The 13,489-nt window shown below is 38.4% G+C and overlaps 1 protein-coding gene across 1 annotated transcript; it reads left to right on the forward strand.

Annotated features, from left to right (window-relative positions):
• Positions 1 to 10,082: 10,082 nt before the first annotated feature.
• Positions 10,083 to 11,000, forward strand: LOC111404450 (uncharacterized mitochondrial protein AtMg00810-like). Its single transcript, XM_023033257.1, has 2 exons — positions 10,083 to 10,251; positions 10,549 to 11,000. Exons 1-2 carry the CDS (start codon positions 10,083 to 10,085, stop codon positions 10,998 to 11,000), a joined length of 621 nt encoding a protein of 206 aa, XP_022889025.1.
• The last annotated feature ends 2,489 nt before the right edge of the window (positions 11,001 to 13,489 follow it).

A 13,489-nucleotide genomic window follows, 5' to 3' on the forward strand; every position in this document is an offset into this window, starting at 1 on the left:
ATCATATGACTACCATTAGGACCACTCCAATTAATGCCCTGGACGTTAAGGGAAAAATTGGACAAAGAGAAGGTGCGATCGAAAAAATGACAAAAGAAAAAAAAAAGATTTAATTTAAATCAAATATGTATGAAGAGTTGACGTGTTACCAATAGTGCTTGCTTGAGAGTTTTTTCTATCGATTTTGTGTGGCGTCGATTTTAGATGGTTTTAAAAATTATCCAAAATCGTCGGAGCGTAATTTTAAACGATTCTCTCAACTCGCCAATTCGGTTGACCTTTTTCATAATTCTCTAATAATATTATCCAATCAACATATTTTATTGAAAACTAACTTGTATATAAAAATATATTTACTAAAGAAAATTATTTATGAACAAAAATGTTACATTATAATTAAAAAAGTAATAAATTACTTCTAAGTAAATATTACTTATAACATAAAAAAATTACTTTTTCTGCAACCAAAAAAAAAAAAGAGAAAAAAAGAAAAGAAAAATTGTTTACAATATGAAAATAGTTTTAATAAGACAAAATTTGTTTATAAAATAAAAATATTATTAATAAAACAAAACTTCACTTATAAAATATAAAAAATTCACTTAAAATTACTTAAATACACAAAATTAACTTATAATTATAAAGTTTACTTATAAGTAATAAATATTAAGTTATATGTAAAAAAAAAATTACTTATAAATAAAATATCACTTATCAATAAAAAAAAATTATACAAAAAACTATAAACTGAAAATTTTACTAAAGGGTATATATGTAACTTTTTTTCTTTTTTAAAAACTTTCAGAATCGATAAATACTAATTTCCAAACATGGGTTGGACTATTTTAAATTTCCCTATTAAAATCACGCCTGCTCATAAATGCTAAAAATTAATACTTTAAAAATAACTCATAATCGATACTTGTATATGATTGATAAAAGTTGACTACTCCCAACAATTACACAGCTTTAAATTAATTTCGAGAAAATTTTAGTGGTGTCCCCACCAAATTGAGGGAGATCGAACAACTTTCCAATGAATGGTTCCTAGAGATACACTTCAAGTCTCCTTTTTGTCCTGTGCAATCCTCGTCTTTTTCGGAATAAATACACAGGGAAATAGACATTGATGAGGTTTATGTGGAGGAACAGGCATTGGCATACATGGAACGGTTGGATGGTCGGCTTTTAAAGAAATTGATGTAACTTTTGTGTTTGGTGTCCGTTTTGGACCCATAACCTCATTTCGGAAAGGTAGCGAGCGTTTCGGATTGAACTCACCGCTTCGCCGTGATGTACGAGAGTTTTTGGGTATTTGAAGTCGTTTAGTGTGTCAAAACAACATTTTAAGTTTTTGTATTATTTATTTTCAGCATTTGTTATTTCCATTTTGTAGCCCAACCCATTTTGGGACTGCTGGCCCAGTAGGTTATCTTTTCTTTCATATTTAAGACGCTGCAAGACGTCTCCTAGGGTTTTTTTGGTTGTTCACGAAATAATAAAAGTTTGTTTCTGAATTCAATCCGTTTGGATAATGTTGTCGTGTGTTTGTAAATTCAATCAACATCATTTTGGTATCAAAGCATGGTGCGTGGGAAAGGACGTGGTGGTCGTGGTGACCAGATTGATGAAGTTGTAGATCTGCGTAATCAAGTTGAGGCGTTGACAATTCGATTTGATCAATTCATGACGTGGGCGGCAGAGGTTGTGCAGAACGGAACACCTCCTGCTCCTCCACGTCGTGCCCCAGTGAGTAATGGTGGAGGTGGATCTGAATCAGGGGAGAGGTTGGATGAGGAGACCTTGTCAGAGGCACGTGGCGATCGTGTTCAACAGCCTCGTGTGCAACAGCAGGACGCGTTTCAGCGATGGGAATCCGGATTCAAGGTTGATATACCTGAATTTCACGGTGGAATTGAGGCAGATGAATTCCTCGATTGGCTGGCGGCAGTAGAGGAGATCTTAGATTACAAAGAAGTGCTCGACAATAAAAGGGTACCTTTGGTGGCGACCCGTCTGCGTGGTCGTGCTGCTGCGTGGTGGCAGCAACTGAACCAAAACCGGATCCGTCCGGGTAAGGCGAAAATCCAGTCGTGGAAAAAAATGAAGAAACAGTTGAAGGTAGCGTTTCTTCCCTTTAATTATTCCAGGATTTTGTATCAGCACTTATAGAATTTGAGACAAGGCAATCGATCTGTAGATGCTTATTTCGCAGAGTTTTACCAACTGATAGCGCGAAATGATGTGGGAGAATCAGAAGACCAGTTGATAGCACGCTATATTGGTGGACTACGATCAACAACGTCGTTCTGTAGTAGGCATTTCTGGTGGTCCATCTGGAGGTGGGGGTCGACAATTCGCTCTAAATCCCACATCTAGTCCGTCCCAATCCTTTACATCTGGGGGTCAGGGCGTTGATCGGAACACTCGGCCAGTGGTTCCTCCAACCGCTAATCCGGGTGGCTGGGCTCCTCTTGGTGAACGAGGGCGTGGAAGTCAGTATTTTGATTGTGATGGTTTTGGTCATTTGAGGAAGGACTGTCCATCTCATGGATAGCCACACCCAAGTTTGTTCATTGGAAGGACAACACAAGCCGATGTTAACGATCCTGTTCATGTGGAGAATGAAGAAAAAGAGGCCGAAATTGTGCATACAGGTGACACGGGGCCTCTTTTGTTGGTCCGACGGGTGTGCCTTACGCCTAAGGGGTCGTCTGAGGACCTGCAGCGAAACAATATCTTTCTGTCTACGTGTACCATTGGAGGAAAGGTACGTAGGTTCATCATTGATTCGGGCAGTTGCGAAAATGTGATATCTGAAGCGGTCGTGCAGAAGCTGCAGTTAAGCACCGAACCTCATCCTGCTCCCTATAGCCTAGCATGGTTGAGACGAGGTAATGAAATTCATGTTACTAGCCGTGTGTTGGTATCTTTTTCTATTGGCAGTGTGTATCGTGATAGTGTTTGATGTGATGTGGTGCCGATGGATGCGTGTCATTTGTTGTTGGATCGTCCATGGCAGTTTGATAGGGATGTGTGCCATGAAGGGCGTCGAAATGCATATACATTCACCTTTTCGGGTAAAAAGATTGTACTACTACCCTCCAAAGATACACAGTGTCTGTCTTCGGCAGGGGACAGTAGTAATCTACTTTTCCGATCTTTGTTTGTGCGTGAGATGCTGGCAGAAGGTGTTGTACTGTTGTTAGTGGAAACTGAGACGACAGGAGTGTCGACAGTTCCTATGGCAGCTGAAGGGACGGGTCTTCACCCCAAAGCTGTCGCCTTGGTGTCTGAGTTTCATGATGTGTTTTCGGATGACCTTCCACAGGGTCTTCCGCCTTTGCGGGATATGCAACATCACATTGATTTGGTACCGGGCGCGTCATTGCCTAATCGCCCACATTACCCAATGAGCCCAGTGGAACATGAGGAGTTGAGGAGACAAGTAGAGGAGTTGGTGCAGAAGGGGTACATCAGAGAGAGCCTCAACCCGTGTGCAGTCCCCGCACTCCTAGTGCCAAAAAATATGGGAGTTATCGGATGTGTATAGATAGCAGGGCCATCAACAAAATAACAGTTCGTTATCGCTTTCCGATACCGAGGCTAGATGACTTGTTTGATCAGTTGGCCGGCGTAACTGTGTTTACCAAACTGGACTTGAAAAGTGGTTACCATCAGATAAGAGTCCGTCCTGGTGATGAGTGGAAGACAGCATTTAAGACACGGGAGGGATTATTTGAGTGGCTAGTTATGCCGTTTGGACTATCCAATGCACCGAGCACGTTCATGCGGATGATGAACCAAGCACTTCGATCGTTTATTGGTAAGTGCGTTGTTGTATACTTCGATGACATATTGGTATACAGTGGGTCGGAGGAGTCTCATGGTGTGCATCTAAGGGAAGTCCTTACTGTTTTACGCAAGGAGAAGTTCTTTGCAGCCACTAAGAAGTGCGTGTTCTATACCGATAGTGTTTTATTTTTAGGGTATGTTGTGTTAGCCGGTGGGGTAACGGTGGATGCAGTTAAGGTTGATGCGATTCGGCAGTGGCCGCGTCCACAGTCAGTTTCTAATGTGCGGAGTTTCCACGGTTTAGCGTCGTTTTATCGACGATTTATTCAGCACTTCAGCACCATCATGTCTCCCATTACTAATTGCATAGTGGACACCCGAAGCTGAGAAAGCGTTTTTGATCATTGAGGAGCGTCTGACTTCAGCCCCGATACTTGCGTTGCCTGATTTCACAAAATCTTTTGCATTACATTGTGATGCCTCTAAATTGGGTATCGGAGCTGTCCTCAGTCACGAAGGAAAACCAGTAGCTTATTTCAGTCAGAAGTTGGCAGGGGCTCGTGGGAGGTATAGCTCTTACGACGTAGAGCTTTATGCTATTGTTCAGGCCATTCGCCATTGGCGACATTATCTGTTTTAGCGAGAATTTGTCTTATACAGTGATCATGAAGCCCTCAAGCATTTGTCAAGCCAGGAGTCTATATCTGCCCATCATGCATCATGGGTTGCCTTTTTGCAGCAGTTCAACTTTGTCATTAAACATCAGGCTGGTTCTTCTAATCATGTGGCAGATGCGCTCAGTTGGCGGCATGGGTTATTAGTGCGGCTACAGATAGAGGTCACCGTGTGGCAGATGCGCTCAGTCGGCGGCATGGGTTATTAGCGCGACTATAGGTAGAGGTCACCGGGTTTGAGACCTTTGTCTCTCTTTATGCTGATGACCCTTATTTTGGCCCCATCTATCACAATTTACTGCAGGGACCCCATTCCTCTTTTCTGTTAGAGGATGGATATGTGTTTAGAGGTGTTCAGTTGTGTATACCAGATTGCAGCCTTCGTCTGAAATTGATTGAGGAGTTTGATGGTGAAGGTCATGTTGGGCGAGATCGTACTTTGGCTTTGATTAGCGCTTCATTTTTCTGGCCTACTATGCGTCGTGAAGTGGAGAAGTTTGTCTCACGATGCAGGGTGTGCCACTTGGCAAAAGGGAAAGCCACAAACGCTGGTCTTTATCGACCTTTACCAGTGCCTTCAGCTCCGTGGACTGATATTAGCATGGATTTTGTCCTGGGTTTACCGCGCACACAACGTGGTAATGATTCCATCTTTGTGGTAGTAGATCGTTTTTCTAAAATGGTGCACTTCATTCCTTACAAGCGCACCACTGATGCTGTCAAGGTTTCTCAGCTATTTTTCAGAGAGATTTATCGATTGCATGGGTTGCCCACTTCCATCGTGTCTGACAGAGACACGAGGTTCATCGGTCACTTTTGGCGGAGTTTATGGAAGTCAGTTAACACGTCGCTCAATTTTAGTAGTGCTTATCACCCTCAAACTGATGGGCAAACAGAGATAGTTAATCGATCTTTGGGTGACTTGTTGCGGTGCTTGGTTGGGGATAATCTACGCTCATGGGATCAGCGGCTTAGCCAGGCAGAGTTTGCGTATAATCATGCTAGAAATAGAAGCACCAGTTTCAGTCCGTTCCAGGTTGTGTATAGTATTCTGCCCCGCAGCCCTGTTGATTTATTGATTCTGCCCTCTAAGACTCGGCTGCATGGGACAGCTGTTGACTTTGTTCGTAGTTTGCAACAAGTTCACAAGGAAACATGAGCTAATCTGCTAGAGTCCAACCGTAAGTATAAAGAGGCGGCTGATCGGCATTGACGTCCTGTTGAGTTTGACGTTGGGGATTATGTTTGGGTGGTACTGACTAAGGATTGAGTGCCATCTCATGAGCATTCGAAGTTATCATCTCATACCATTGGTCCAGTGGAAATTGTGGAGAAGATCAACCCCAACGCCTATCGCCTTCGACTTCCTTCTCATATACGGATTTCTGATGTGTTTAATGTAAAGCATCTTTTGCCAAACCATGGAGACAACGTGGAAGATAGTGCTACCGGTTCTGACTTGAGAGCGAATCCCATTGATCTCGGGGAGAATGATGAGGTTTATGTGGAGGAACAGGCATTGGCATACATGGAACGGTTGGATGGTCGGCTTTCAAAGAAATTGATGTAACTTTTTCGTTTGGTGTCCGTTTTGGGCCCATAACCCCATTTCAGAAAGGTAGCGAGCGTTTCAGATTGAACTCAAAGCTTCGCTGTGATGTACGAGGGTTTTTGGGCATTTGAAGTCGTTTAGTGTGTCAAAACAGCATTTTAAGTTTTTGTGTTATTTATTTTCAGCATTTGTTATTTCCATTTTGTAGTCCAGCCCATTTTGAGACTGCTGGCCAGTAGGTTATCTTTTCTTTTATATTTAAGACGCTGCAAGACACCTCCTAGGGTTTTCTTGGTTGTTCACGAAATAATAAAAGTTTGTTTCTGAATTCAATCCGTTTGGTTATTGTTGTCGTGTGTTTGTAGATTCATCTACATCAGACATCCACAAAGTTAGTCAAATTAAAGTGACTTCTTTGCCAACTTCAATCCTGTCCAGTTGTATGGTAAGGTTATTTTATCCATCTATCATACAAAGATACGGAATTCACATTTGGACTTCCATCTTGTCCACTTGTATGAAAAGGATAGCGTACTCTTTCCATCTATCATGAAAATATACGGACTTCAAATTTGGAGTTTCAAACTTGATTTGACCATAAAATCACAAATAATCTTTTAATTTCTGTTGATTTACACTTTAATGGTAGAAAACTAAAGATAAGAAAGCAACTATACAACAAGTATTGTATATCAGTCGATCCTTCTTTCACAACTCTCACTCTCTTCGTGTTGGTTGAGTCTGAAGAAAGAAAAAGAAAACAAGGGGCACAAACATAATGATTTGTTGCGCCAAACTGTTCCATTTCCACCAATCTAAACAAACACAAGTTGTTTTTAAAACGAGAAATTACACGATTATGTCATGCTTGTACATATCAAAGGCACAGAAACAATAAAAATAACTAATCAGCTCCCTCAATAGAGCGCGTTTTGTGGAAGTGATGTCCACAAGTTCGTGTAAGAAATATCAACAGCTACGTATCATCCACATAGCAGGATGTAGCACCATGGCATAAGAATAAGAGTACTGATAAATCCTACCGTGTAATATGGTCTCACTACAACTTCTAGGTTGCAATACAAGGAAAAATTTAATCAACGACATCTCGATAGATAATTATCAAAGATTACATATGAAGATACATTCTGTAGTCTTTGTGGATATTACCGTGACTGATTTTGGTGAACTATTGTTGGATTGTGGGCTGCTTAGTTGTGTGGAGTGGATTATTGGGTTATTCTAATCGGGCTAATAATTGTGTGAGCTTATTTTTTTCTTTTTTTTTTGGAGCTGCCAACTTGTGGGCTGGTATTTGGTGTGGGCTAATTTTACTTTGGTTCATTTGGTTGACCTTCTTGATACAATATCATGTCAGTTGAAGCTTTTTGTGTTAAATTTGCGGGGAAGAATTATTCGACAAGGGAATTTCAATTCAAAAAGTTTTTGAAATGAAAGATGCTTTGGGGTCATATTGATGTGTCTTCTAAAGCACCTGAAGATGCTAAGGATCTTAGTGCGTGGGAAACGAAGGATACTCGTATTATTTCCTGAATCTTGGTACTATGGAGGCGCATATGGTGAATAGTTTACTATCCTTCACTACTGCTAAGGAAATGTGGAAATACTTAAAATGAATCCATTATCGTGACAACAATGCACGGTAATTTCAATTGGAGTTACAGATTGCCAACTACACTCAAAGCAATCTCACCATTGAGCAATATTACTCTAGTTTTCTGAGCCTATGGAGTGAGTACTCCAACATAATTCATGCTAAGGTCCCTATAACAGCTCTATTGGCTCTTCAAGAGGTTCAAGAAGTTAGTAAGTAGGATTAGTTTCTTATGAAATTACAACCTGAGTTTGAAGTCGCTAGGACGAGTTCATTGAATCACGATCCGATTCCCTCTTTGAATGTATGAATGGGTGACTTCTACGTGAGGAGCAACGAATGGCTACACAAACTACCATGGGAGCTAATATGTCCTTTGATGTTGTGAATGTTGCTTATGCAGTGCAAGGACGGAGAAAAGGTAAACTTCAGCGCTTCTACTGCAAAGGATACAGTCATATTATTCGCAATTGTCCTCAGAAAGTTTGCAATTACTGAAAGCAACCGGGGCACCTCATCAAGGATTGTCCCATACGACCTCCAAATCGAAAAGCTCAGGCATTTCAGGCTAATGTTCAGGGACCTACTCCCACAATCTCCTAAGCAAGTACCAGTCAATCGGTTCTTATCCTAGAAATGGTTCAGCAGATGATTGTTTCCACCTTCTCTGCCTTAGGCTTACAAGGTAAAGGTCAAGTTATTTCTTCTCCTTGGTTTGTTGATTCGGGGACGTCAAATCATATGACAAGTATTTCTAATTCATTGCATAACATCAGATGTTATACTGGCATACAACACATTCAGATCCCTAATAGCACCACCCTCCCAATTACTATTATTGGTGATATTGGGTCCTCCTTTGATAATGTTTTTGTATCTTCTAGGTTATCTACTAGCTTGATTTCAGTTGGTCAATTAGTTGACAATAACTGTGATGTGCATGTCTCGTGCTGGTTATCTTGTACAAGATCAAGGATCGAGGAAAGTAATTGTGAAGGTGCCTAAAGTCGAAAGATTGTTTCCATTACAATTTTAATATTCCTACTACTATATCTTTAGCTTGTATTGATGTTGGAATTAAGCATGAAATTTGGCATAAAAGACTAGGACATTCGAATACTTTAATTTTGAAGCGTGATTTTTTGGGTAATAAAGATCAATCTCAATTTTCTATTTTATCTTTCAATTTCGATGCTTGTAAACTTAGGAAAAGTAAGATTCTTCTATTTTCAACTCATGGCAACCATGCTAATAAATGTTTTGAGATCGTTTATAGTGACGTTTGGGAAGTGGCACCTCTAACTTTACATGCTCATTATAAGTATTTTGTGACATTTATTGATGATTTCGGTCGTTATACTTTTATAAATCTTCTCCGAGTGATTTCGGTACCACCCTTGAGACTTTTATCGCTTACATTGAGACACAATTTTCTTCCAGTATTTGAATTCTACGGTTCGATAATGGTGGTGAATATGTCTCATTAGTGCCAGACTTTGTTACAATAGAAGAGCATTCTTTCTCAATGCTCTTGCCCATATACTTCTCAGCAGAATGGAATAGCGGAGAGAAAGAATCGTCAATTATTAGATGTTGTCAGAGTTTTGCTCCTAGAATCTTCGGTTCTGCCTAAATTTTGGGATGAAGCTCTCTCTACAGCTGTACATCTGATTAATCGACTTCCTGCTTAGCATTTGAATTTTAATTCACCTTTATTTTCGCCTATATGGCACACATCCTAGCTATGAGATGTTGCATACTTTTAGCTGTGTCTGTTTCGTTCATTTGCCTATGAACGTCATAAGTTTACTGTTCAATCGGTACGGTGTGCTTTCTTGGGTTATAGTATTACTCAGAAATGTCTTGTTTATTATGATGGTGTTGCTAATCGCTTTCGTATCTCTCGCAATGTGATTTTCTTTGAGAATCAACATTACTTTCCACAACATTTATTATCTTTTGATTTGGCTCAATTCATTAGCTTTAAGGATTACTCTTGTCCTACCGAGCGTTTCAAACCAAGTATGATATATCAAAGATGAACGACACCTAGGTTCACTGTCCCTTCCCGTTCTCGACCCCGATCCCAATCTTATTCCACACTCTGATACTCTTCGGCGATCCATCCGCATTACTCATCCTCCTGATCGGTGTGATTTCTCTGCAACCTTATCTCATTTATGGTTTCTCTGCAACCCTATCTTATTTCACAGTTCCTACTTCTTATTCTTAGACTGTTATCCAACCCAGTTAGGAAAAAGCTATGCAAGAGGAACTTCAAGCCCTTCAAGAGAATCACACATGGAATATTGTTCCTTGTCCTTCTGGCATCAAACCTATTGGATGTAAATGAGTATACTCTATTAAGTTCCATCTAATGGATCACTAGATCACTATAAAGCTCGATTAGTCACTCTTAGTAATTATCAAGAATATGAAGTAGATTATGAGAAGACTTTGCCACTGTGGCCAAAATGACAATAGTTCGCATTGTTCTTGCATAGCTGCTCCAAGGGATGGTCTTTACGGCAGATGGATGTTAAGAATGCTTTCTAAAGAAGAGATTTATATGACGCTACCTCTGAGTCTCTTCTTTTTGCCCTCTTTCGATGTTTGTAAGCTAAAACGCTAATTTTATGGGTTAAAACAGGCTCCCCATGCTTGGTTTGACAAGTTTCGTTCCATTCTTCTTAGTTTCTCGATTACTTAAAGTCAATATAACTCATCTCTCTTTATTTCCAACATCGAGGTGGATATGGTACTTCTACTTATCTACGTAGATGATATAGTTATTATGGAAACTGAATCTGGATTGATATATAATCTTCAAGATTGACTTAAAGAATCTTTTCATATCAAGGATTTGGGCCCTTTATAGTCTTTCTTAGGTCTTGAGGTGCATTAGAGTCTAGTCGGGACTTACCTACATCAACATAAGCATACAGAGGAGCTGATTAACTTAGCTGGACTTCAGGATGATAGATATGTTGAAACTCCTTCGGAGGTGAATGTGAAATATCGTAAAGAGGAGGGTAATCTTCTTCTCGATCCCTCTTTATATCGGCAATTGGTGGGTAGTTTAAATTACCTCACTATTACACGACCAGATATCTCTTTTGCTATCCAGCATGTTTGGCAATTTATGCGCGCCCCACGACACCTCCACTTGGTCGTAGTCCATCGCATTATTCGATACTTATTGGGTGCACCTAATAGGGGTCTTTTCTTTCCTGTCAACTCTCCTCTTGATCTGGTTGGTTATAGTAATGCCAATTGGGCTAGATATGCATATACTCGTCGCTCGATTACAGGATGGCGTATGTTTCGTGGGACTGCGCTCATTTCATGGCGAAGTAAGAAGTAAGAGTGTGTTTCTAAATTCTCCACTGAGTCTGAGTATCTTGTTTATGTCTTCTGCCTACTCTAATATTGTTTGGCTTCGAGGTCTTCTACGGAGCTTGGTTGTCCTTAGCTTATGCCTATTGTTCTTTATGCGGATAACACTAATGTCATTCAGATTGCTGCTAATCCCGTGTTTCATGAATGCACTAAACGTATTGAAGTGGATTGTCACTCTATACGTGAGGCTTATGATGGTCGTCTGACTACTCTTCCACGTGTCACAACTCATGTCCAAACTATTGATTTTACCAAGGCGATGACTTGACAACAACATCAGTTTCTTGTCAACAAATTGCTACTTCTTGATCATTCAGCATCAATTTAAGAGAGATGTTAATGAGATTGACGGAAAGATTTCATTACAATTACATTGCCATCTTTATGTGATTGTATCTACCAATTTAGAATATTTAAATACCATAATTGTACATTACCATATTAGGATAATTACATACCATAGATATACAGATTTCAATTCCTATATAATGATAGAACCCTAGAAAGGGACGACATTCAGCAAAAACTTTCACAATTATCTCCCTATGAACTCGTATACAGTTTTCAACATCACACTACTTCAAGAGCAATGATCTTGAATAAAAAATTTCAATCTACAACCATGGTCCATGGCTGAGAATTGTTTCATGCCACTTGTTTTCTCATTGTTTTATGTATTGAACACTGTCAATTTGATATAATTTCTTCTTGAAAACTCCAAAGAATTGCTAATACTATCAAAAACATAAAACTCAGAGTCTCACATCAACCGCATCAACCCTTTCAGAGCTTAAGTTGTAGTTTTAAGACTTCACTTGCAGATAAATTTGAAATGTCTCATGAAATTCAATTTGTTCCATGTTGTACCATGCATAAACTATAGTCCACACTCCACAACATATCATAAACGGCCTTATAACTGAAGTGACTTAGGAAGGTAACAATTTGACAACTAAAAATTGAAAATGGAACAAGCAATTTGAGAATGAATAATTGAAAAAGGAACGAGAAAGAGAAAGGAAATCCAAGAAAAAAAATTAGGGCCGTTATTCGAGGACATCCATAAACTAAGACATGTCTCTCTCTCCTTTTTATCAGTAAATATAAATTACTACAGATCAAAACTCATATACATATCTCTTTCTATAGAGAAGAAGTTAGGGCAATAGAAAAAGAAGCGTAACAATTAGGGCTGTCAATGGATTGGATTTTGATCCAAATTCTATGCGAATCAATGAAATTAATGGGATGTAGATTTAGGGTCTCAGACCTATAACTAGACAAGATCCGAATCCGATAATTCATTAATTAAATGAAGCAAATATGGATATAGGTCAATCCGATTTGATTAACCCGATCCGTTTATTATAATAATATAATTATTTTTATATATTATTGCATAATATATTAAACATAATTTTTTTCTATTTTGAAACTTATATTATATTTTACACATAAATTTCAAATAATAAATAATATTAGATAATGGTATAATATTGTTAATTGAAATGTTTTAAGAAATTTAATTTTTTTATTAAAATAAGATAAAAAAAATAAATTTATTTATTTTATAAATTAAAAAACCAAAGGAGCCAACAGTTAAAATTACTTTCATTATTTCTAACTTCTCACTTCCAATATTGGATACTGACTATAATATCATAAAATTTTCAATCTAAAAATAGGTGGGGCAACGAATTGGATAAAAAGCTATCAGGACCTTTTAGGGCCCGTCTGGTAGAGATTATTACTCCACAAGAATTGATTTTCCAGTCACATCACAATGGCCCACTGTCAGGCAACAACGTGCATGGCCTTGTAAAAATTTGCCAAAGTGACAATTTTATCCTGGAGTTCATTATTTATCTTTCCTCATTTTGTCATGTAAATTGACCGAGGATTTTGTAGTCATTATGACATCCACTCAATTCCCAACCACAACAATGTGGTGCATGGGCCCACATAATTTGACTAAAAGCAAAAAAAAAAAAAAAAAAGACCATAATTTGACGAAAAGCAAAAAAAACATGACAAAAATTGAAACAAATCGATAATGCACAACAAAACCGCTCTCTTCCCCTCCCCATTTATTAATTTTTGTGCAATATCTTTACAATTTAAATCGTGTAAAAAAATTTGTGCAATACCCTTAAGAAAAAAAGGAAAAAATTGATCTCATACTTAAAAAAATATATAAATAAGGAGGAAAAAAAATTTAGATCATTCGATATGTCTATAATATAGATCTCGAAATGAACTTCGAGAGAATATAAAAGATCTATGTATTTGACTATCGTACAATCGTCGATAAATTTTTAAAGTTAGCTTGTTATCGAAATTCTTAATTTTTTTTAATGATGTTTCTAGATAAAAATTTTTTTTTAATTTATTAGGAAATTTTCTAAATGACGTCAAAATTTTTATTAGATTATTTAAAAAATTAATTGATCGAGA

Source organism: Olea europaea, chromosome 11, assembly GCF_002742605.1.
Source record: "Olea europaea var. sylvestris chromosome 11, O_europaea_v1, whole genome shotgun sequence".
In the NCBI taxonomy this organism is placed as follows: Eukaryota; Viridiplantae; Streptophyta; class Magnoliopsida; order Lamiales; family Oleaceae; genus Olea; species Olea europaea.

Bases quoted from the DNA above. Each gene is read 5' to 3' on its own strand.
- LOC111404450 (XM_023033257.1), top strand. From the start codon at position 10,083: ATGAGAAGACTTTGCCACTGTGGCCAAAATGACAATAGTTCGCATTGT. The intron at 10,252-10,548 runs GTAAGCTAAAAC...ATTAGAGTCTAG, and splicing joins TTTGCCCTCTTTCGATGTTT to TCGGGACTTACCTACATCAA.